The sequence below is a fragment of the Seriola aureovittata genome, chromosome 21 (genome assembly GCF_021018895.1).
Source record: "Seriola aureovittata isolate HTS-2021-v1 ecotype China chromosome 21, ASM2101889v1, whole genome shotgun sequence".
Lineage (NCBI taxonomy): Eukaryota > Metazoa > Chordata > Actinopteri > Carangiformes > Carangidae > Seriola > Seriola aureovittata.
This window is the reverse complement of record NC_079384.1, coordinates 197608-223146: the sequence shown is the minus strand read 5'-3', so window position 1 is coordinate 223146 and position 25539 is coordinate 197608. Positions and strand designations below refer to the sequence as shown.

The window sequence follows — 25539 nt, the reverse complement described above, 5'->3', positions numbered from 1 at the left end:
ACTACAACCCTCATTACTATTATTATTATTTATTTATTTTAGTTATTGGTTCTGCTTGAAAATAACAGTATATACAGCTGTTCATTATTATTATTATTATTATTATTATTATTATTATTATTATTATTATTATTTATCTGTTTATACCCTCTGGCTTTGTTCAAAATCACTATCCACTCAGCCCTGGCCACAAACAGACTGAGTCTGTAGTTTTTTTGATTTTTTATGTTTTTTGCTATTATTACTGCATAAAGTTTTTAACTAACATCAGTTTTTGTCATAAGTATAAAATATCCATTCTTTTTAATTTTGTAACCCTTAACGTTTGTTTGCACAATGCACTTGTTGGAAAACAACTTCAAAAATGACCATTTTCTATATTCCCAGTGCTACTGGATTTTCTTGTATTATTAATAGCACAGTCTGAGATATGTAACTGATTAACACTGATATTATGCATTGTTATTTTTATGCAGGGAAAGCAAAGTAGATAAAACTCCCACTCAGCGTGTTCGTGGCCAAAAATTGCCACCTCCTGTTTGCATTCCCAAAATGCTAGGAAATTAATATATATCAAAAGATTTTTCACTTTCAGCGACTTTCATTTTTTAAATCTTAACCCTTTAAATGCCTGTTAGATCACATAATGCTAATGATTTATAAAGGGAGAAAAGCATAAAATCAGTCTTTTTTACCAAATAATACATGCTACCTGATTTATTTTTTAACCATCATTGCAGCTAAATGTATGTCAATAATTAGCAGTATCAACGATTTTTATGCATCATTACTTTTTTGTGCAGTGACAGAAAAACATAAAAACTCCCACTTAGCATGTTCGTTGACAAAAACGGCCATCTCCTGTTTGCTTTTGCAAAATGCTATACAAACACTACTGAAAATATTTGCTACTTTCACTACTTAAATTTTTTAATTTGCCGTCAGTCCTGATCATGAAATCCAAAATTTTAATCAATTGCAGAATTTTAACCCTTTAAATACCAGTTAGATTTCATATTACCACTAACTTTTCAGGGAAAGAAAGAGAGAGAGTTGCCATTTTTTTCACAATATAATTGATGCAACCTAATATTTTTTTAATCATCATTGCAGGTCAGTACCAGTAACAGTAACAAAGATTTTTTTTTTTTTTTTGCATTATTACTTCTTTTGAGTAGTGACAAAAAAGACAAACTCCCACTAGTGGCCAAAAATGGCTATTTATTGTTTGTCTTTACAAGATGCTATAAGAATGTGTGTTTCAGTGAGTGTGTGTGTGTGCATGCTCAAGGGCGGCAGGATGTGCAAACCACAGTAGAGTGGTCCTTGCAGACACACTTTCAACAGCTGGAGCAAGTGGTTGCCGTTCTTCTCCTGTAGGTGCACAGTTCAAACTTTCTCCTCATTTTGCTGGCGGGCTGTGGGTCACGCTCTGATTCAGACTGTTGTATCTCGCCAACAATGGCAGCAGCGGCTGTTGAGCGTGGGGGACAAGGCCATCTTGCAATTGCTGGGGTCACCAGCATGACCCCCAGCTCTTCCAGGAACACCCTTCATTGGTAGGTTTTAGAGGACTCCCACTCAGGATGGACTGATTTCCACAGGACAAAGACATTGTATGCCGAGACATCCAGGAGATTGTAAAAGAGAGCCAGCGGCCAGCGGCTGGTTTTCCTTTGACAACTGTAGGTGCCAACAACCTTGTCCAGGTTATCCACACCGCCTTTGCACTTATTGTAGTCGAGGATTGCTGCAGGCTTCCTCTTTTCCCTGTCGCTGACTGCTCACTCCCTGTGCTTTGTGCTCAAAAGAAGCACATTCTTCCCTCGCTTGGGCATGTAGGATACCGCAATGGTAGTTTTGGTGAAGGCGAAGACAGACGACAGAATCTTCCTCTGTCGCAGCTGGAGGAGCTGGGGAGGTAGCTCTGGTTTGTTTCTCCTGATTGTGCCAACCAGAGCCAGTTTTCTTCTGAGGAGTTCCTATGCCATCATTTTCCCATCACGAGACATCCACTCAGCCGCCAGCTCCTCTGTCTCTGCCATCAGCTACTCGGCCTCCACCACTGTGTCTGTATCGCACTCACCCCCTGAGGAAGAGGAATCAGGCACTGGCTGGTACTCCTCATCATCAGTGGTGATGCTTTCATCCTCTGAGGAGGGTGTCCCCTCATCTTCAGGAGAGGATGTGTCCTCATCTTGGGTAGAAGATGTCTCCTTTTCAAGTGCAGAGGATTTCTCCCCATCTTCGATCTTTGAACGCATCACATAGTCAAGAGCTTGAAGCAGTGAATATGACCTTCTTGCCACCTTGCCAGAGAAGAAATGATCTGGAAGAGTTTGTTTTTGTTTACCCTGCAGCTGCATCTTTGAACTCTACAAGATGTCCTGTGATTCAAAGCATCAAAGCCAAATTTGCCTGGGACATTTACTTCACTCTATCTTGCAAATACGTACATATTTGTGCTGCAATTTCACGCACAGGCACAGGCACAAACACAAACCATTATCTGACATCCTTAAGATCACACCTATGTCAAGATTGTGTCATTCATTCGCTCCATTGGAGGGCAGTAAGCCATCGTACATCCCTATTGGAAACTAAGAATATTACATGAAATTGCTCCCTTGGCCAAAAATGGACAAATGAAATAATCTGGTAGAAAACATTAAAAACTACAATTTTCAAGTGTTGAGTTTAGAATGAAAGCTATTTTACCTATATTGTATGATTTAATACTGTACTGCTGTAATACAGCTGTTCCGCACAAACTGCAGCCTCCAAATGACACAACAAAACAACTGAAAAAGTTTAACCTTCATGAAGGAGGATTTATAACAGGACACAAATACACACACACACACACACACGTGTGTGTATACTGTGTATATTCGTATTTAGTGAGACTGAAAAGTGTGTTCTTACATGTTTAATGTTGTGCTGTAGAACGGACTGACTCACAGATGGAGGCTGACACTCACAGTACAGCAGCTGCTGATCCAGGGTCCACGCATCAGACCTCAGACCTCAGACCTCAGACCTTGTTTCCCGTCTCTAGAGAAGAACTGGATCCTTCATTCTATCCTATCCATTGAACATTGCTCATGCAGAGAAAAGGTTTCCCGAGTCATTGAACAGTTGGGTTAGAGACGTTCCAAATGTGACACAGAAAAGATAAAATTCTGATGAAAATATGCCATTCTGGGGGGGTGTATTCATCGTCTGAAATGGGACAGGTGTGGGGGGAGGTGTGTGTGTGGATGAACACAAGAGCTCAGTCCATGTCCTGCCACAAAGCTGCAGCTAATGTTCATAAGAAGAGGTCCACTAATAAAACTGAAGCACTGAAAACTGAAGTACTTCTTCTCTGGTTGCTGAAGGTCAGACAGGTCAGCAGCCGTCTCATGCAAGTTCATTCGGCAGGGTCAAAGGTCAGCACACAAATGTGTGTGTGTGTCTATATTAAGAGGATGATGGAGGTGAAGCTTGTCACCATCTCCATCTTTAATCTTGTTCTGCTGCTGTGAACATGGAGCTGCAGAGGTGAGGTTTTTTTCCTCATGGAAAACATTTATTGCTCTTTAATAATAATTGATTTTCATATTACCCATGGTACCCAGGTTCCTCTGTCTGTCTTAAAGTAGCTCTGATCTGATTTCAGTGTCATGTCTTTAAATGTCTGGTTTGGGTCCAGCAGTTGTTGAGCTTCATGTGTGACTCTGTAGTTTACAAGTTAAATAAATTAGAGATTCCAGACTTTACATGTTTTGTCTACCGTAGTGTTTTCTTTACACCATCAGATCAGAGCTAATCAGCTGGGAGGATGAAGAGGAAAAGGAGAAGGAAATGAGAGTGGTGAGAAGACTTCTGTTCTTTTTCTGTTTATTTCACTGAGAAACATGTTCCAGTCAGATTTGGTTCCTTTGGTTCCATCTGTTCAGTTCTAAAGTTGTATGTGAACATGAAACAGAACATATGAAATATCTGATGTTATTGAATAATGAATATGAGCACACACAGTTTGATTATATGTGTGTGTGGATATTTACATACATGTTTCACAGGTTGCTTATTAACCTGTTTATCTCGAGTCTTGATTCAGAGAAACAAAGTTTGATCAATCAAATCAATCAACTTCTGCCTTTGCTGAACTTGTTCTTATATAAGTTCATTTAAACACTGGATGATAACACTGTGTGTGTGTGTGTGTGTGTGTGTGTGTGTGTGTCCTGCGACCTCTGACACGTGATTGGTTGATAATAAAGTGACATCAGAAGTAGTTTAACGATTGGCTCCGCTCCACCTGTCGCTGTCACGGTAACAATCTGTCAGTCTGTCAGCTGACTGTCTGATGTCCGTTTTATGTCGACACCTCAGTGACATCACACTGAGTTTTGTTGCTGTTGTGCGTCGGACGTAGAAATGTGTTGATTCAAATTTAAATGAGTAAAAACAGTTTTTACTACATTTCCTTTTGTGAATATGAAAAGTGCCAAACATCATAATAAGTCAGACTCTGCTGTGTGTGTTTGTGTGTGTGTGTGTGTGTGTGTGTGTGTGTGTGTGTGTGTGTGTTTGCAGGGTTTATAACTTACACATCAGTGTTTGTCTGTTTGTTTCTTCTTCACTGTCAGAGATCACATGACCCCCACTGACCTCTGACCCCTCCAATTTGGGAAGTGATTGGCCAATAAAATGACACCAGAGAAGGTCATGACCAACACACACACACACACACACACACACACACATACATAGCGCTGTAAACTGAGGCTGCTGTTCCTCTTTAAGCTGCTACTAAAGTTTTATGAGAAAGAGGAGACATGGGGTCAGAGGTGTCAGGTGCTGTGTGGTGGATCTCTATATTGTTATTTCTGTTCTGGATGTTGGAGGGGAACTGAAGCACATGTGTGAAGTGTATTCTCTGCAATAATAAACGGAACATTACTAGTTATGTGCCTGCAATGCAATAACATTGAAGGCATATATTATTATTCTGCATACTTATTTGTCGTATCTATCTGTCTTTCGTATTAAAATCTCTGTGCGTAACTAGTCCCACAGCTTTGACAAAACCCAGATAATATATATATGTATGAATACATGCAGGAATGGTGTGCAATGACTGTTCTAAGCGATTTGAATAACAATGGCGACATAAATGGTGATAAAGGGAAAAAAATTCCCATTCATTCTGAGTGGGAGGACGTCTTCAAAACGCTTAACTTTGGAGCTCTACTGCTGGGTCATACTTCAACCTAGAAAAATGGTTGAAAGGTTAAACGGGTCACAAGACTTGAGAGTCTCTTAGGTTGAATCGGTATTTTGAAAACTATTATGGTTTACACAAAATCACAGATATGTTTTCCACAGTGGAGTGGTACAGTGGTCACCTCACAGTAAGAAGGTTCTGGGTTTGAACCTGTCGTGTGGACTCTACATATTCTCAGTGTCTGTGTGGGTTCCCTCCACAGTCCCAACATGTGGTGACATGAATGTTGTGGACTGTGATTAACATGTGACCTGTTCAGGCGTACCCCGCCTCTCAACCTGGACATTCGTCTCTGTGTGTCTTCAGCAGGTGGAGGACGGAGGCTACGAGTCATCTGTCTCTGAAGAGAAGCAGGACACTCAGACCTGCAGCAGAAACCCAGACTCTGAGCCTCCAGGCAACCTCAAGGTCAGAGTTTTAATATCAGAGTGAGTTTGTCCCCCACCAGTCTTCTCCTGGACCATCAGTGAATGGGAAACGGGACTGTACTGCTGTTGTCAAACAACCGTTTGTCATAACACAGAAGACCAGCTGCCCGGTCCTCTCTGAACCTGGATTTTACCTGTAGTAGTACTAGCAGTCATTCTGTAGTGGTACTAACAGTAGTTGTAGTAGCAATACTAACAAGGTTCAGATGTTAACCCTTTGCAGTCTGAAATCTTGTGTTTCTCTTCCTGTCCGGTTCAGACAGATAAATCTGGCCGTCTTCTCCTGGAGACTCCAGCCGACCTCCAGAACCTTCTGCTGCTGAGGAAGACCAAGAAACAGCAGAAAGCTTCTGTCACGAGACCTGCCGCTGCGTCCCCTGCTGTCCAGACAGTGGTAAAACCAAAACACACCTGCACAGATCCCCAGGTGATCTTTGTCATTGTTGAACCCTCATATTTACAACATCAGTGACCGTCGCCAACAACAAGACTGAGCAGCAGTGGTGAAAAGCAACTGAATACGACTCTGGGATACTTTTACTCTGTGGTATCAGTACTTTTACTTGTGTGTGTGTGTGTGTGTGTGTGTGTGTGTTGTGTGTGTGTGTGTGTGTGTGTGTGTGTGTGTGTGCGCGCGTGTGTGTGTGTCAGCCTTATTATGTGGATGAGGAGGATTTCTTTAAGGCCTGTGATCAAGCTCAGGAGCTGGTGATTGAGAAGTACCTGTCCACAGGTGGAGACATCAATGCCTGTGACACAGTGAGTCATCCATACTTCACCCTGTGTGTAATGTGTAACTAGCTGATGTGTATTCACTGTGTGAAGTTAATGTTTATTTGTACTTATTTATTTGTGTGTAGTTTGAGCGTACAGGTCTCCACAGAGCATGCTCTCAGGGTCACATTGACGTCATCTCCAAACTGTTGGAGTCTGGAGCAAACATCAACAGTAGAGACAAGGTACACTTTAGTCAGTGTTTGTACCAGTTTAATCCAGAGTTTGAACTGGCTTTAATCCAGAGACTGTACCAGTTTAATCCAGAGTTAGTACTGGTTTTAATCCAGAGTTAGAACTGGTTATAATCCAGAGCTAGAACTGTTTTTATACAAAGTTAGAACGGGTTTTAATCCATATTTAGTACCACTTTAGTCCAGAGTTAGTACCATTTTGATCCAGAGGTAGTATGAGTTTAATACAGAGTTAGAACCAGTTTTAATCCAGAGTTAGTACCACTTTAATCCAGAATTAGAACCGGTTTTAATCTAAAATTAAAACGGATTTTAATCCAGAGATAATACCAGTTTAATCCAGAGTTAGAACTGGTTTTAATCCAGAGTTAGTACTGGTTAGAACTAGTTCTGATTTTCTCTTTCATCCAGCTGTGGTCAACATGTGTCCACTCTGCCTGCCGAGGAGGACATCTGTCTGTATTAAAAAAGCTGTTGAACAACGGAGCCAACATGACTGCAAAAGATAAGGTAATACTGCTGACATCACTACTACTGGGACACAAAAGGTAATATCACTGGTATCAGCACTACTGCAACACAAAGTAATACTACTGGAATTACTACTACTGCAACATAAAAGGTAATACTACTGGTATTACTACTACTCCACACAAATGGCATCCCTAAATGTAACATTTGATGTTGTGATGAAATGCCATACTATAATGTTTTTTATGTCATAATATACTATGACGTATTTTACAACATAATTCACTAGGACATTTTTATGACAAAATATACCTTTTTATAAATTGCTATAAAATGACATTTTATATGCCATACTAGGATGTTTTTTACAACATACTGTACTATGACATTTAGGACATTTTAATGATGTAATAAACTATGACATTTTTTTAGGAAATACTGTACTATGATGTTTAACTGATATACTATACAATGATGTTTTTTACGACATACATTTCTATGACATACTATGGTGACATTTAGGACATTTTTACTATGTAATAAACCATTTTGTTTTTTACGACATACTAAATTTTTAACACATATTATGCTATACTGTTCTGATGTTTTTTCCGACATACAATACTATGATGTTTTTTTTAACAAAATAGTATACTATGACGTTTTTATGACATAGTATACTATGATGTTTTTAGTGAAATACAATACTCTGTTTTTTACGACATATTATATTATAACATTTTTTACAACATACTATACTTTGATGTTTTTACCACATACAATAATATAAAGTTTTTTACGACATATTTTACTACGACATGTAGGATGTTTTTACGACATAATAAACTATGACGTTTTTTACTACATACAATAGTATGGCGTTTTTATGATTTAATATACTATGACGTTTTTACAGCATACTATACTATGACATTTATGATGTTTTTAGGACGTAATAAACGTTTTTTTATGACCTACTGTACTATGAGTATATTTTAATGACATACTACACTATGTGTTTACGACATACGATACTATGATGTATTTGACTCAGTATACTATGATATATTTATGACTTAGTATAATATGACGTTTTCAAGACATACAATACTATGACATTTTTACAACACACTATACTATCATGTTTTCACCGATGAAGCAGCAGACTATGATGTTTTAAATAAATACTATACTATGATGTTTTTCATGACATACCATACAATGATGTTTTTACGACATGCTACACTAGGCTGTTATTTACGTCTTACTATAGCATAACATTTTTATGACATACTATACTGTGATGTTTTTTACGACATAGCATACTATGATGTTCTTAAGACATAAAATACTATGATGTTCTTAAGACATAAAATACTATGATATCTTTTATGACATGGTGTACTAGGACATTTTTACAACATATTATACTATGACATGTGTATGTCTATTATGACAAATTATGCTATGATGTTTATGGGAAATATTATAATATGACATTTAGGATATATCTACAATACATTACCTTTTTTACGACATAATATAGTATGATGTTTTTACACCATACTATATTATGACGTTTTTAAGACGTACTGTTATGATGTTTTTATGACAAACTATGACGTTTTTACAACAGAGTATACTATGACGTATTTTTGACTTATTAGATGACTTTTTGTGAAGTACCATACTATGACCTTTTAATGGCATATGTAAGTATGACATTTTTTTGACATATTCTATGACATATTAATATTATGATGTTTTGACGAAATAATTTTTTACAGCATACCATACTAGTTCGTTTTTACAACATAGTATCGTATGAATTTTTCACAACATACTATAGTATATTTTTTTGATTTAATATACTATGACGTTTTTACAGCATACTATACTATGACATTTATGATGTTTTTAGGACGTAATAAACGTTTTTTTATGACCTACTGTACTATGACTATATTTTAATGACATACTACACTATGTGTTAACGACATACGATACTATGATGTATTTGACTCAGTATACTATGATATATTTATGACTTAGTATACTATGACGTTTTTAAAACATACTGTACTATGAGGTATTTTGTACTAACTATACTATTACGTTTTTAGTGATGGCATATGGCATATTTTTTTGATATGGCATTCTATGACATATTAATATTATAGTGTTTTGACGAAATAATTTTTTACAGCATACCATACTAGTTCGTTTTATACAACATAGTATAGTATGAATGTTTCACGACATGCTATAGTATGTTTTTATGACTTAATATACTATATATATATATATATATATATATATATATGACATCTTTTACAACATACTACAGTATGAATCTTTTTACGACATAATATAGTAGGAGGTTTTTTTATGACATAATATAGTAGGAGGTTTTTTACGACGTACTATACTATTTCGTTTTTATGCCATACTACACTATGCAGTTTGTACGACTTACTACACTATGATGTGTGTTATGACATACTATAATATTAGGGTTTAACGCCATGTTATACTATGACGCTTTTCATGAAACACTGCACTATGATGTTTTTCAAGATATATATATATATATATATATATATATATATATATATATATATATATATATATATATATATATATTATACTATTATTATACTATACTATCATGCCATTTATTATACCAGGAGGATTTTTACAACACATAAAGCATGAATGTTTTACGACATACTATACTATTAAGTTTACGACTTAGTTTTAGTCTTACTTACACTAGTACAGCTCTTCAGGAGGCAGAGGATGAGGAAGGCTCCAGGCCCAGATGGTGTGTCACCCTCCTACCTTAAGGCCTGTGCTGACCAGTAAGGCCCCATCTTCACTCAGACATTCAACACATCACTGAAGCTGTGTGAGGTTCGGGGGTTATATATATTTGAATATATATATAACAGATGTATGACTTACTATTACGTTATTTATGATTTACTATATTATGACATTTTTTATGACTTGCTATACTATGATGTTTTTACGACTTTATATATTATGATGTTATTTATGACTTACTATACTATAATGTTTCACACACCGTCCTATACTATGTTTTTTTTACAATATACTATATTATAATGTTTTTATGACTTACCATACTATGACATCTTTTACGACATAATATACTATAGCATGTCATAAAAACTTCCTAGTATAGTATGTCGTAAAAAAGTCATAGTATGACGTATGTACTATACTATGACATTTTTATGACTTGCTATTTTAAAAGATAGGTGGCATGGTGGCGCAGTGGTTTGCACTCTTGCCTCACTGCCAGAAGGTTCTGGTTTGAAATCTGATATCTGGCTTGAATCAATATGACATTTTTATGACTTACTACATTAAGATAAGGCTAGCGCTGTAGCCAGTGGTTAGCACTGTGGCCTCATAGCCAGAAGGTTCTGGGTTTGAACCTGACAGCTGGCTCGTATCACTATGACATAACATACCATGATCTTTTTATGACTTATTATGTGATGACATGGGTGGCAAGGTGGTGCAGTGGTTAGCACCATAGCCTTGCAATCAAAAGGTTGTGGGTTCAAACCTGATAACTGGCATAGTTACGCAATGCCTTTTTTCTGTGATGTTTTTTATGATATACTATATTTGGACTTTTTTACATATACTATGACGGTTTATACCACATAGTATACTAGGATGTTTTTAGCACATTGACATAAATACTTCTTACATTACTACTACTGCATCAGATAAGGTAATACTACTGCCATTACTACTACTGCAATGGACAAGGTACTATCACTGACATTACAGTAGTCAGTGTTTGATACAGAAACTTTCTTATGTTAAACACACATAAGAATAATTTATAACACAACATGTAGCGGGAAAACAGACATATCCGAATCTATTGTCTTCAAAAATATACAACTGCACATCAAGTTGTTCTTTATTCAGAGAAATACTCTGAATATATTTAGTTGGAAAACATGACCATACTACAACTGGTATAACCTGTAATTTTACCCAAATATACTAATAAAGTTACATTTAACAAACAAGTATTACATGGTATAAATATATTATGTGGTGAAATGGGGACAAGAGTAGGACCATTTCTGTTACTGTCACAAAAGTTGATAACAGTGTGTGTATGTGTGTGTGTGTGTGTGTGTGTGTGTGTGTGTGTGTGTCTTAGCTGGACAGCACTCCACTTCATGTCTCTGTGCGGACCGGACACCATGACTGTGCTGAGCACCTGATTCAGTGTGGAGCTGACCTCAACACACAGGACAGAGTGAGTCAACACACACACACACACACACACACACAAACACACACACACACGGACAGAAGGTCTAATGTGCGCTGTGTTTGTTTCAGGAGGGAGACACTCCTCTTCACGATGCTGTTCGACTCAACAGATTCAAAATCATTCAGCTGCTGTTACTGCACGGAGCTGACACACACATCACCAACCAGGTAACACACTCTGCCAATCAGGAGTAAACTGAAAGGTTTCTCTCTTCCAGCAGTTTCTACACTTTAATCTGAGATTGTGATTTAAAAACTTATCACTCACTCTTTAATCCCAGTGCACATCGTTGCTGCAGTGTTCCTAGTTTAACGGCACTGTGCTGGGCAGGTGACAACTGACAGGTGACAGGTGTGTCTACAGTGTCTGTGCTCTGAGGCATTAAAGCAGGAAAATCAATGCAGATTGGAGCAGGAGCCGATAAATACCTGTCTACTGCAGAGTCATGTGACCCTGCCTGATGTTAGCGGGTTTTTGACCAGCGGAAAAGAGGCTTTACAGATGTGAATGTTGTTGTGAGTTCCTAACTTCACTTCTGTCTGTCTGTCTCACTCTCTTTCTCTCTCTCTCTGTATCTCTCTTTCTTTCTCTCTCTCAGGATGGACAGTGTCCTCTGGACAGGGTGTTGCAGTGGCAGAATGAAGCAAAGACTCTCCTCATGGAGCAGCACCACAGGAAGTGATGTCACTGACAGAGTACTGATTGGTTTTATTGGTTTACTTTGAGTTGATGGTTTTTATTTTGTTAAATGGAAAAAAAGTGAAAGATGATGAAAACATGATCAGCTGTTTGATGTGTGACGTTCTACATGTTGTGATTTAAAATAAACAGTGTATCTCTGTTGTTGCCTGGTAACACTCACCCTTGGGTGACCAGCAGCTCCTCATTGGCTGTTTTTACTGTCAAATACCAAGGAATTATTAAGTGGGATGGTCTGGGGGGGGGGGGGGGGGGGGGGGGGGAGAAGAGTCATGTGTAAATCTGTATGATGGCTGTTTTATGGGAACTGTCCAACTGTTCCAAAATTTAGAGCATGAGTAACGCCAAATAGAAGTACAAGGACTGACAAAATTCTTGAAACATGTTAGCATACTGATTTTAGCATTTAGCCCAAAGTATCTCTCACCCTGCTACATTAATTTGAATCTTTTTTTTTTATTGTTTCCATCATGAGTCCAACTGTGTTGTTATAGAAGTCACATGATGAATCTGTGGCGGGCTCTTTCATAATAAAGTTTGGCGGCACAGCATGAGTCATGAAGTCAGTAAACAAGGTTGGATATTATCCAGTTTAATTTAAAGTCACTAGACCTCCAGCATCTCAGACCAAAACAGATGCTTCATCAGCCACACCGACGGATCTGGTAAAGACACTGATGGAGCAGGTAAAGACTTAAACCTTTATGAATGTTTGACAGTCCACCTGTGCTCTGGTCTCATGTCTTTCTTTGTTGGAGGCCTTTTTAGATGAAATGTGGTTTCTGCTACCAAAACAAAGAGCAGAGAAACTCAGATTACATCACATTGAAAAGGGGTGTGGCTTTGTTCTCTGCTCAGGATGCCATTATTCCACTATATCTTTACACAGAGAACACACATTACTGTGTTACTGTTTAAAATCTAATTTACAGAACATATGATCTACTGATGAGTATTCAGGGTAAACTGAACCGTGTAGGTTCATATCTGAAAACGTCGGTCACATACATTCAGTGAACTCACTCTTTAATCTGTGGTTTATTGTTGGCTTCTGTTCTGAGAAGCTGCGAATGAGTTTTCTGATGAGATAAAACGAGTAAAGCAGTCAGAGAAGAGACAGAGACAGACATCTACCTGGACATGCCTCACCTGCTGATGATGCTGCTGCTGTGGTGCTCAGGTAGGACTCTGCTTTAATGATGAGACGGGTTCAGAACCACAGAGGAAAAAAGCCTTCAGTAAAATGGAGTGAATAGTCTTTACTGCTTTATTTCACTTTACTGTCAGAGGAAAACCTCATATCTACCACATTGTTGTTTTCACATGAAAATGTTTTTTTCCGTAATTTTTCAAAGAAGATGAATATTGATCATCAACCATGAGTTAAGCTTCAACTGCACCTTTAGTACATTTTACTTTTACTCAAATCTGTCAGCGCTCCCCACAGGCTGCAGAGTTTACTACAGCCAGTCTGAAGACACATCCTCTTAGGCCCAATCCCATTGTCCCGCCCAACACCTAAGACCTGAATCCTCACAGACTTAACTGATGTCACCTGGTCAGTGACAGAGTGTGAGAGGCTGTTAGAACTCAAAATTGTATAAAGAAGAATAAACAGCAGTTTGTGACAGCATGTAAAACATTGTGCATTGTGGGTTTGTGACTTTTGATTTTGCATCTTTAATCCCTTCCTTCACTTCCTGTTTGTAAACAGAATAATAATGTTGGATCAGATCTGATGAAGCAGATTTATAATTTATCACATGATCAGAGATAACTACACACAGTTCAAGCTCTGTGTTAACATTGTCACCTACTGTCTTTTTTCTTGTAATGCTAACATTAGCATTAGCACCTTTCATGCTTCATGTTCATTCACCATTGTACTTCTATTTTATTTTTTCTGTTTTATGGCGTTTGTTTACCATTTTTTTTATACTTCTGGGTGACCCTTGTAACCATGGTAAACTGTTTAATTTCACAACGCCATGAACTTTGGGTAATTCCCTCAGGCAAAGTTTGCAGAAATCCAGACTTATGGAAAGTGTGTATAGCAGATGCTAGAAAGCACTGATGCTCTCAATGGTTTGACAGTGCGACAGGCCAAAGCCCTCACAGGCTTTTCGGGAGTGTGCCTCAAAGTCTGTGTGTCTGTGAGGGTGGATGTTGGGATCGGGCCTGAGTGTGACCAGTCCTGGATCTGAACATGTGGAGTCTGACCTGAAGGCCCCGCTGAAGGAAAGATCATGGAGATCAGGACATTTCCTGATGATCTGTTGGTTTTTTCCTCTTAGTATCTCACATCCTTCAGACCTTGATGCTTGTTGGGAAATAAAAAATCTACAATGATCTACAAGTTCAATATTTTACTTTTATTTCAAGTTTCTCACAGAAAATAGTGTGAGCCCAGTATAAAGTCTGAAACATATAAAACCAGGTTGTCTACATACAGACAGATACTACTTCACATGTTACAACAGCTGCAGGGAGCTTTTCTTTTACTGCTGCCTCAGAAGTCCAACTGTCATGGCTGACCAGTTTGACCAGTGTCACCCACATGCTGAGGATGCACCACCATGAATTAGGACAGGTCACAACATCATTTGTTTTAGTGTTTTCTTAAATGTGTGATTCAGGCTTTAGTGTAGTCACCAGTGTTTTACTCAGCTGGGGGATGTGAAGAACCTCCGTCCTGGTTCAACTTGTCCTCTAAGGAGAGAAAACATCAAGTCACCAGACCACCAACAGAAATAAAACCACACTGATCTTTACTTTAGAACTTGATTTTGTGTAACTGGAGACTTCACAGACTGCGATCCAGAACAAAGACAAAGACCTGTTTCACTCTGTGTTGGCTGTTTTAATTGTATCTGTCTATATATCTGCACTAGTAAATTACATCATCCCACCCCGTTTCATAACTCTCTGGCCTTGTCCTGTAGCTGTAGTCACTATAAACATTTCTCCATGATGAGTGTCAGTGGTTGATGCTGTAGCTGGATCTGATTTTCCACCTAAGCCCCTTGATCCAATCCCTGCCCCTATTTAAAATCAGTTTTCAGTTATTTAGCAGGTGACCTCCTCACCATTGTTAACAGCATTTCCCCCATTCATTCAAGACACCTGTTGTTTGTTCTTCTTTAAAAGGGGCCATCAGTAGTAGGTCTCGACCTCACACAATCTTTATATGCTTCCACTTGGCTTCAACTCTACATTTCACTATCTCCTGCTAATATCAGTGTTTTAGATTTACTGTTAAACTTCCTGTAGCTCACTGATCTTTGGACGTCACTAAACTTTCTGCAGTTCAACAAAGAAAAAACTGAAGTAGCGCTGGGTACAAAGGTGCATGCTCCTGGCCTCTGATCACCACTGACCAAGTCAAGAACCTGGGAGTTATTTTTGATGACCTTCCATCACAAGATCAGATGATTGTGTTTTCATTGGTTTTCATGTGACAGCCAACAGCGTTATGTTTATCTAACTATATATCCTAACTAGGTCTAACCGTATCGCCCTAAATCTCACACATTTCCTCTGGCTCCTCTGAATGGTCTCAATCCAGATATCTGACACTCTACCAGTAACCATGCCTCAGTCTGACACAGTGCTGTCTGTGTTGGACAGTTGTTTCATCACTGAACACACTACAGGCTTGTGGAGTTCTGGGTAGTGGTCTGAGTGTTGGACCTGGTCTGTTGTGGTCTTACGTGTTGGTGAAAGCGTTGCCCAGGTTCCTGATCCTGCCTCTCAGAGATCCTCTGCTGGGAGTTTTGTAGTAACTGTTCAGCTCAGGAGAAGTTAATGGCTGAAACAAACGACCTGAAAAAACACATTGCCAGGAATGAAAGGGGTGTGTGTGTTTGTAATTTTCCTCCTTCTTCACACTGACTGAAGTGATTCATTCACAACACAACTAAAATGAAAGAGGACTAAATCCAGTCCTCCTACCAACCAGATAACCACCAACATCTTCTGTGTCAGAGTGAATGAGGAGAAAGAAACATGTTCAGTCTTTTAGAGTATTTTATCCAGGTGCTTCACAGAGTCAGACCATCAGAACAACAGGAAGTGATGTCAGACCAGCACTAGGTATTTCAGAGAAACGCAGAGTGCAGTGACTTGAATGTGATAAAGCTGTTGACTTCTGTAAACTCACCCTGTCCTTCCTGGCTGTAGGTCTTAATGGTGGAGGACAAGGATGAAACCTGGTCTGTCTGGACAGCGAGGACACGCCTCCAGTAGTCTTCAGAGAGGGACAACAGCCGACAAATGACCTAATACAAAAGCAAGGATTCATCTGATTTAATGTTGTGACTTCCACAAAAACAGCTGTTTGTTGTTTATCTGAGGTGGAGACGCCTCAGTGTTCGTATCCCAGCTGACCTTTGGCTGAGTGTTTGTGTCTCTCATGATGGTGGTTGGAGACGGCTCAGACATCCCATGACCTACTATAGTTGGTCCAAACACTCGCGCCAAATTATTCTGATCCATCTGACACTGGGGGCTCTTCATCACTCTGAAAATAAATGCAGAATATTAACTGCCAGCAACTTTCATTATACATTTAGTTCATTTTTCTCTCTATTCAAACAATTAAAACCATCACAAACAGACATACATAGGATGGGTGGGGGGTTGTGGGTCACATGTGACAGTATGTCAGTAGAAGAGAGGACAAACTGACAAAGCACAGAGTCAACATTCGGTTTGACATCAAAACTAGCAGACCCAGCTGCTGGGCTGAAACCCAGTTCTGATCAGCTAATTTCTAGAGGAAGACTGGGGAAAAGCTAAAAGGTCTTACTTGTGCAAGTGAAGCATGAGGAAAGCCAGTGTGTCTCTGTTGGCCTTTGGCAGCTCTGCTATGGCCTGATAAATGATGGCTGAGCTGTTGTCTTCATCAGTAAGCTCTGAAACAGACAGTGATGGTCAGATATGTCACATGACCCTCCTCGTCCTGCACAATGTCAATCAAAACATCTTCATGTGGGAGGAAGACTGTTGTTGGCTTTTTAACCCCAACGTTACTTCTTCAACAAACAGAGATGAAGGTCTGGTTCAGTTTGTTAAAGTCCAGTCAGGGTTCAGTCTCCTACCCGAGGCCTCCATGAAGGTCCGGTGCAGTCTGAAGGTGATCAGCGGCTCCTTCAGTCTCCTCAGGAAGTCTTTGAGGAGACCACACAGCACGTGGACATCCTGGACTCGACTGAGCACGAGCGGAGTTTTCCCTTGAATGAACCGATCTCTGAGCTCCCTCACCAGACGCTCTCCTCCAGGGACTCTGTACAGTCCTCTCTGCGGACAGACGGACAGGTAGGTAGACAGACAGGCAGGTAATATAGAGGTGGGTCAGCTCCTTTTCCTTGTGGTTCAGTTTCTCTTCACACAGAAAACATCCAGCGACCAGGTGAACTAAACATGAACATTCTCTGCTCCAATTGGTTGGCGTGTGTGAGGTGGAGACAGAACATAAACGTCCTGAAGAAACCAGTCCAGGTAACAGCGGCTGTTAACACCTCCACATCCCAGCATGCAAAGTGCTCCTGGCTACACGAGCCTCTTTAGCTCAGACCAAGACCACTTTCAGATCTGGGTCTGAGCCAACCACAGGATCGGAGTCTGGATGACGAGCTCACCTCCTCCAGCCCCCTCCTCTCGATCTCAGACACACACTGTGTAATCAGCTGAGGAACCCTGGGATGAGTCACTGGAGTGAAACCCTCCAACGAGTCCTGAAGAGGAACCGACAGAAACATACGGAGTCCAGTCTCTGTCACATGTGTGGTCCAGACTGGATATCTAAACCAGAAACAATGACTTCCTGTTTGTTTCTTTAACAAGGGATTCAATAAAATAGAAAATAAGTTGAGACAGACTAAGACAGGAGAATAAAAATTCACAGATCACCTCAAACTCCGAGGACAGTAAGAAGACCTTGTCTGGATGGGTCAGAACCGTTCAGGTCTTTTTTAACCAACAGGAGTATTTTAAAATCTTATCTGACTAAAAGGAAGCCATATGTTAACAGACTAGAGAATGAATAAACATGTTGACAGACTAGAGAACCGGACAGGAATTTCAGAACTATTCTGAATCATTCAAAGTAAAGTTCATCCTGTCTGAATGAAGTTCTGTAGCCTCTGTTTTTCTCTGTAGCTTTATTCTGAAGGGACACCCCTTCCTCCCTGTAATGTTGATCCTGTCTAAATGGCGTTTAACCATGTGGTAGAAACAGAGTATAAGTGAGGTACCGTGTGAGCTGCACTTCCTGTCGTGGAGGCCGAGCAGCCGTCTGTGAATTTCTGTTTGCACTCTGGATGAGCGACCACACGACAGTTTCTGCACTTCACTGCCATCTTCCCGAAGCGGATCCTCTTCCCGCACGGCAAACACATCTCGGGCCGGATCACCTGGAGGGAGGCAGATAAAAGACCCTGAGGGATGGGACATGGTAGCTCAGTGTGATGTCTGAGTGAGATCGTACCGTCTTAGACAGAAACACATGTTTCTGAGTTTTGTGAGATCTGCAGGGAGGAGCTGCTATGACTGAAGTTTTCTGCTCCACCTGAGCTTCAGGTTCCACCTTCTCTTCACAGGGAAGCCACACAGAGGTTTGGTCTGAGGAACAGTGAACACATCACAGCCAGCCACGCCTTCACACTAACAGCAGCCTTCTCTTTTCTATTGTGTGTGTGTGTGTGTGTGTGTGTGGTGATCTCTCCTCTCAGTGACCTCTCTCATCCAGGATGACAGATGAAAAACAAATGAGCACTCTGTCAGATAAATAAATCAATAAATGAATTTTAATGTTCAGCTGAGTTTACAGGAGACAGACCTGATAGGCTCTTGATTTCAATATTTACTGATGGGACCATAAATAATAAACTCACCACCTCCCACTGAAACAGCACACTCCTGAGTGAGGGTCCGGACCAGGTTTTCTGAGGTGTCCTGTGTGATTCCCATCACCATGTGGATCTGACCTCCAGTCTCAGGAGTCGTCACTGACGCCTTCACTATCGTCTCAACTTCCTGAGTCACACACAGTCTCAACTTTAGACTTCACAACAGAGACCAGGTCCTGGATAAGCTGTGTTCAAGGTTCAAGCTACAGGTTTCTGAGAGCAGGAGTCATGCTGGTTATTTTCATTACTGATGACTCTTCCTGTTAAAATCATTTGTTTGATAAAATAGCTGACAACATGTTCAATTTACTAACGTGAAAACAACAGTCATAGCTGAGTGTTGGCCTCCTGTGACTGAGGGGGCAGCAGTCATCCATCACACCAACATAACAGGAAGTACGAACTAACTCATCAGCCTGATCTTCAACATTCTTTCAATAAGGTGGAAACTAATTGTCAAAGTGACTTTTAGATCCTAGTTTAGTGCCTGTGGTTCAATCGTCCCCAGAACTGTTGGGTGAGCAGAGGTTCTAGATACTGTTACTGAACTTTACCGTTTCATCTTCAGCTGATGTTTGATGTAATAACACACACAGATTACACTGACAGACATCTGATCTTAATCTGAGTCAAGTCCATTCATCATGTTAGTGGTGCACCACAGGGGTCTATCTCGGCTCATTAATATTTACATTATATGCATGTGACATTGTTCTTCCTGATCAGTGCCTCAGTGGTCATATGGTTGGGCAATCAAAAGGCAGAGGAGAAAAGTAACGAAGAACATAAAGACAATTATTTTTAATGTTCCGTTATTTCACCACCAGAGGGAAAAAGCTGCAGGTACTACAGATTTATGAACATGTGATTATTACAGATCAAACTACCCAGCTACAGCTTCCTGATGGACAATGAAGACCAACTACTACAATTATATAACTGGTTCTGCACATTTACTTCGCTGCAGGTATTTATATACACTGTGGTTTGACTTCTTTAACTTCAGTCAAAACAGAGAACTTCTTTCACCATTGCCAAAAAGATCAACTGAAGTCAGAGGCACCATCAACCCTGACCACTTTACAAGGGTTGGAACAAAGACAGAGGGTCAAAGTGTAAATCACACCCATGGTTACTGATTATCTAAGTCCAAATACAGATTTAGAAACATGAAACCTGCATTTTAACAACAAATGTTTTCTCAGAAAATTTAAATCTCTCACTACTATGCCCATCAACATTTGGGAACATCTGTTTTCTACATGGCCCCTCAGTGAGGAACACAGCTGTATGTTCCTAACTAGTTTCATGGATGTATTCACCTTCTCCACAATTTTTCTCTCCAGCAGCTCAGCAGACATGTTACTGCCTCTGCCTCGCTTCACAACCGGAACACTGACCGCCGGCCCCATCGACGAACGCTGCAGAGAACCAACAGACCATCAGAGCAATAGGGCAGAAGCTTATTTATGTTGCACAACCAGTAATTACTTTACGATTATTCAGTACTTTACAAAGAGCAGCCGTACAAGTTATCAAAAACAAAGGAGGGAACAAAAATACCAATTAGACACTTTAAGGTCTAAACCTGTGACGCTTCCTATAGAAACTGGTCTATAAAGTCCACATGTTTTATGAGTGGGTGAACACAGGATAGTAGTGCAGCAGATTAAAATTAAATTCTGCCTAAATAAACAAATGTGCTCAGGAGGGGTGTCAGTTACCCTCTTCTCTCTGTTTCGAGATCTCAGAGGTTTAATCGCTGTCGTGTCCAGATCCTGAAACATAAAAACACAAACTTAATCACATCAGGTTGCACACAGCTAGGTTTTTAAAGTTTGCGACAATTAACTACAGAACACTTTATTGACCATCAGCAGTGCCATTGACAAACAAGAAGAGTGTTCAAAATGTTTCATTTCAAGGAAATACAACATGAAGAACTCCTTCCTGTATTATCTTTTCTTAATTATACTTCATGTCAGATACAAAGCAGGTTTCCCTGGTCTGCAAATGAATTTTCAGAGAAAATACAAGTAGATCTGTTCAGGTTAATCTTGGTACCATGTCATCATCAGTCCGGTCGTAGCTGATATCAGAGTGAGACAGGAAAGACGACTCGTCGATCACAGACAACCTGAAGGGACACCGAAAGAGACGTTTAATGACCACAATCATTCATAGGCTGAATAAACATCACTGCTGCTGATCCCACAGATAACCCACAGTGCAAAGAACCTATGAAACATACTGTGTATCACCAGGAGCAACAGTCTCCATGTTCTAATGCCCAAGTGAAAAGCCACACTTTACTGTATAAAACCAACAGGACTCAAAAAGAACCGAACAAAGGTGAAACCATGTGGACAAACTGGTGAACTACATTTTACTGACCTCTCCAGAAGAGCAACTCAACACAGACTCAAACATCCCCCCTGTGGACATTCTATTGTTTTCACCTACCAAACTGAAAATAAAGATTCTTTCTGGAGAAAACACATTTAGTAGATTTTCTCTGGAAAAAGGAAAGTCACCTCTGTTGTCATGAGCACTATAGAACCAGGATCAATAGATAAAGTGACATAAACTCAGAACAAGTGGATATGGTGTGAAGTTGCTCTTCAGGAAACACTTCAACAGCTTCATGTTCATCTTTCACTTCCCGTTTGCTGCTCCTGTGCAGAGTCACGTTTCCTGCTTTGTGTTCAAACGTAGCTAAGAGAGATTTCTGCTCATCGTTCAGACAGGCGCTGGATTTACTGTCATGGACCAGGATGTCACACATGAGCTGCATCTGCCTCTGCTGGAAACATCAGTGACAAGATCGACAGTTAAAGTGCTGTCAGCAGCCCCTGCAGGCTGCAGCGCTCAACATTTCTGTGTTCTCAGAGACTGAACATGTGAACTCTGTCCTGATCATGGAGTCATTCAAGTGCCAAGTTCATCCTAACCTTCGTCCTCTAGATGAATCACATGGCTGCGGTCGAAAAATCTTTTTTCCTTAGTCATCATGAAGAACAAGTATATTGAATTTACAGTTAACAATATCATTATCATAACTAAGTGCTATAGTCTATACATAAATGTTTCACTTAATCCCCTCCCACGGTGTAAAGACCTAAAAATGTATTTTCTCCTTTTAACAAGTGTAAAGACATGTCAAAAGGCATACGCCAGGAAACTCTTTATACTTCTGTCTGATTATAATTTATTCTGATCTCTTCCTCAGTTCATTATTTCTATTTGAACATTACTTTAATGGCTGAACTTTCTCTATTTGAATTTTTGTCCCTTTCATGTTTTCTTATTTCAACATTTCAGTCATGTTTGTTTTTGTGGTTAAGGGAGGACTTATCCTCCATGTGTTAGAAATAGAGGTAGTAGTAGTACAGTGGGATTTTCTCTACGCACTTTTCCTAAATCCTTATGAAGTCTCCTTCACACCTTTCCTTGACCTCATGATGTTTTCCATTGAAGTCGAGGAAAAATGCTTAGAGAGGAGATTATTTGACTTTCGACCGCAGGCCATGAGTCATCCTCTCTTTTACTGCTCACATTGAACCTAACCTCTTCCCCTCCTGTTGGGACTCACCAGGTACTGGTAGTCAGCCTCGACCTTGTAACGTTTCTTCATCTCCACGTCCAGCTGGTTTCGAGCGTGTTTCAGTTTGACCTCCAGAGCAGCTTTGGCCACATCAGACTTCACCAGCAGCTCTTTGTACTTCTTCAGCTCCAGCTCAGCGTGCATCCATCTCTTCCTCATCGCCTCAAAGTTTCTCACCACTTCAACCAACTCTGAAAGATCAGACAAAAAAAAAAAATCACTCTACACCCTGAAACTGATCAGAGTATTAAGGAAATGTCTTGACTTCACCAGGTTTATTTGACATTATTCTGGATTTAAACGAACTAAAAACACTTTTTTAAAGTGGATCAGAGGTTCATCCACATGCCGTCTGAGCATCTGAACATCAACATTTCAACTTATAAGCATCAAACAGGAACCCGACAGGGGATTTATTTTATAGCAATAAAATAAAATGAGTGTTTAAAGCTCTGGAGTTTTCTGACATCACAGCCTCCATGTGGTGAAAACAAGACCTTCAGACCGTCTGTTCCTCTGTACATCCAGTACACAGTGCCTGTAAACTAGGATTAGGACACTGATTTTACTTACAGAACTACATAAATACTATTGATAATCAACGGGTTAAATGGAATCTTAAAATGTGGAAAAATGTTTTAAAAGAATCTAAAGGAGGAGGTATTGTAATCCTTAAATGGTGTGCATATGACTCAGATTTCACACTGAATAGATTGGATACTAGATTTAAAGACTGGACAGCTAAAGGAATAACGGTTCTATGCAATGTAAATAAAGAAGTGAAATTCTTAAAGAGAAACACCTACTAGAAAAACAGGACTTCTATTGATATATACAAATATGACATTATGTTAGTATGAAAGTTAAAAATGTAACCAAGCCAAATACATGTCTGATAGAACTGTTCAGAGAGGTTTCAATACTTTAGATATTTGTAGTAAAATTATTTCATGCATATATAAATATCTGTTAAATCTTAAAACACATTCAACTTCATACATTAAGACAAAATGGGAGAAGGAAGGGGGGAAACTTATGTCGGAGCAAGAATGGACAACAATATGAAAGTATCAATGGAAGTGTACCAGCTCAGAGAAATGGAGGGAGTTTGGTTGGAAGAACCTGATCAGGTACTTTATCACACCCTCCCAAAAATCCCATTATGATAATAGTCTTCCCGCTTTTGCTGGAGAAACTGTGGAAGTCAAAATGCAAACCTCTGCCATGTTTTCTGGGACTGCCCTGTCATCAAAGAGGACTAGAGACTTTTTAAAATGTGTAATCCCTCTGGACATTAAAACTATATACTTTGGGCACATACCTCATGACTGGTCAAAAAGAGATAAGTATTTAATCAATATCCTGCTGGTGGCTGGTAAAAAGAATCTCACCAGAAAATGATTATTGAAGAGGGATTACAGTGGGTATTTAACTTCTGTTGATAGTTTTAAGAAACAGCAGAAAACATATTTTTATGATCTTGCTTTTAATTAACTATACTATAATTTTATTTGATTTTTTTTTTTTATTCCTTATATTCTTTTTATACCTTTATGTTCTTAAAATTGTTTGAATGCCCTTTTATTCATGTCATATACATTCAATTTAAAATGTGAAACACATTGTATGGAAATATGATTCATGTTGAATGTCAATAAAAAAGAAATTACAAGAAAAAAGAAAAAAAGAAACTGACTTTACTGAAATGAGCCTAGTTCAACTGGTCCTGGTTCAGTGCCTCAGTCCAGAGACCAGGTTGTGACCTAATGAAGCAGACTGACCCAGTTCAGTGTTCAGAGTGTTGTCCTCCATGTTGATCCTCTGAAGACAAAGAGCCAGCAGCTCCTCCACGATGATCCGAGACTCCCCCATCTCTACTGAGTCTGAGTCCAGTGAACACATCATCACATCCACATTATAACTTTAATCATCTTCATTTACTTTCATTTGAACTGATCTTCCTTTCATTCTTTGTCTTTCACTCAGTAAAGGTGTTAACACCTGTAAACACAGAATCTACCTGTTCATCAGGACCTGGTCCGACACGTGGTTTAGAAGAAGTTCCACAGACCTGAGAGCAGGTTTTCATCAGTGTTCATACTGTGACTGGGTCCAACAACCGAACCTGACTGCGTACAGACAGTCACGTGTCCTCTGACGGGTGAACGTAACGGTACCGTTTGTTTCATTTAACAGAAACGACACAGGTGAAAACTGACGGCAGGTAAGTGACGCTGCAGCTCCGACTCTATGCTAATCAGCTGCTTCATTAAGTGCGTTCGATTTTGACTTCGGCTGACTTGACGGTCAACGTGGGCTGCTGGTGACTTCAGGGGCGGAGCTGCCTGACTCGGAAAAAACTGAAGGCGCCTTGCTCCCCCAAGGTTTTAAAGGTGCACTATGCATTCCTGCATGACGTCACTTCTGTTGACGTTTCGCCACCTTTGAAACCCTTCCCCAATATAAATGCGGGTCCTCGTTCGTTCCTTCTGCATTTCTCTCCTCCTCGCCATATATTCATCTGAACGTCTTTTCTTTGGTTGTGTCCGTGCCTTGGTCATTTCCCAAAATATATGGTTGAGTAGTTAAGATACTCAAGCTACTCTATCAACTCTGCTCACTGCCCCCCCCCCCCGCGCTTTTTCACAGTGTATTCTGGGGGCAGGCAGCTAGCGGATCAAGGGGAGATGCCTATGATTTGAGACAAAAATAAAATCGCGCTGAAACCATGCAGGAATGCATAATGCACCTTTAATGTCATGTGGCATGGTAACCCGCATACAATGTGTTAAATGTGTTAATTTTGCTTTCACTGTGTGACCTTTGACCTGTGCGTGATGCCACTTCCTGTCGCTTCGC

The 25539-nt window shown here is 39.8% G+C and overlaps 2 protein-coding genes across 2 annotated transcripts; one reads left to right on the top strand and one right to left on the bottom strand.

Moving 5' to 3' along the window:
- The first annotated feature begins 1851 nt into the window (after positions 1-1851).
- Positions 1852-12380, top strand: LOC130162800 (ankyrin repeat domain-containing protein 1-like). The gene is made up of 9 exons (XM_056366636.1): positions 1852-2202; positions 5579-5680; positions 5960-6094; positions 6352-6459; positions 6561-6659; positions 7080-7178; positions 11353-11451; positions 11538-11636; positions 12068-12380. Exons 1-9 carry the CDS (start codon positions 1852-1854, stop codon positions 12149-12151), a joined length of 1176 nt encoding a protein of 391 aa, XP_056222611.1. The 3' UTR covers positions 12152-12380.
- A 2139-nt stretch (positions 12381-14519) lies between these two features.
- si:ch1073-416j23.1 (rac GTPase-activating protein 1) lies at positions 14520-24667 on the bottom strand. Its single transcript, XM_056365480.1, has 16 exons — positions 24462-24667; positions 22669-22871; positions 21742-21879; positions 21141-21215; positions 20801-20854; positions 20399-20497; positions 19062-19203; positions 18656-18789; positions 18423-18581; positions 17808-17903; positions 17268-17466; positions 16976-17081; positions 16555-16687; positions 16328-16445; positions 15879-15990; positions 14520-14877 (listed from the first exon to the last, which is right to left on the bottom strand). Exons 1-16 carry the CDS (start codon positions 24583-24585, stop codon positions 14832-14834), a joined length of 1938 nt encoding a protein of 645 aa, XP_056221455.1. The 5' UTR covers positions 24586-24667; the 3' UTR covers positions 14520-14831.
- Between the last annotated feature and the right edge of the window lie 872 nt (positions 24668-25539).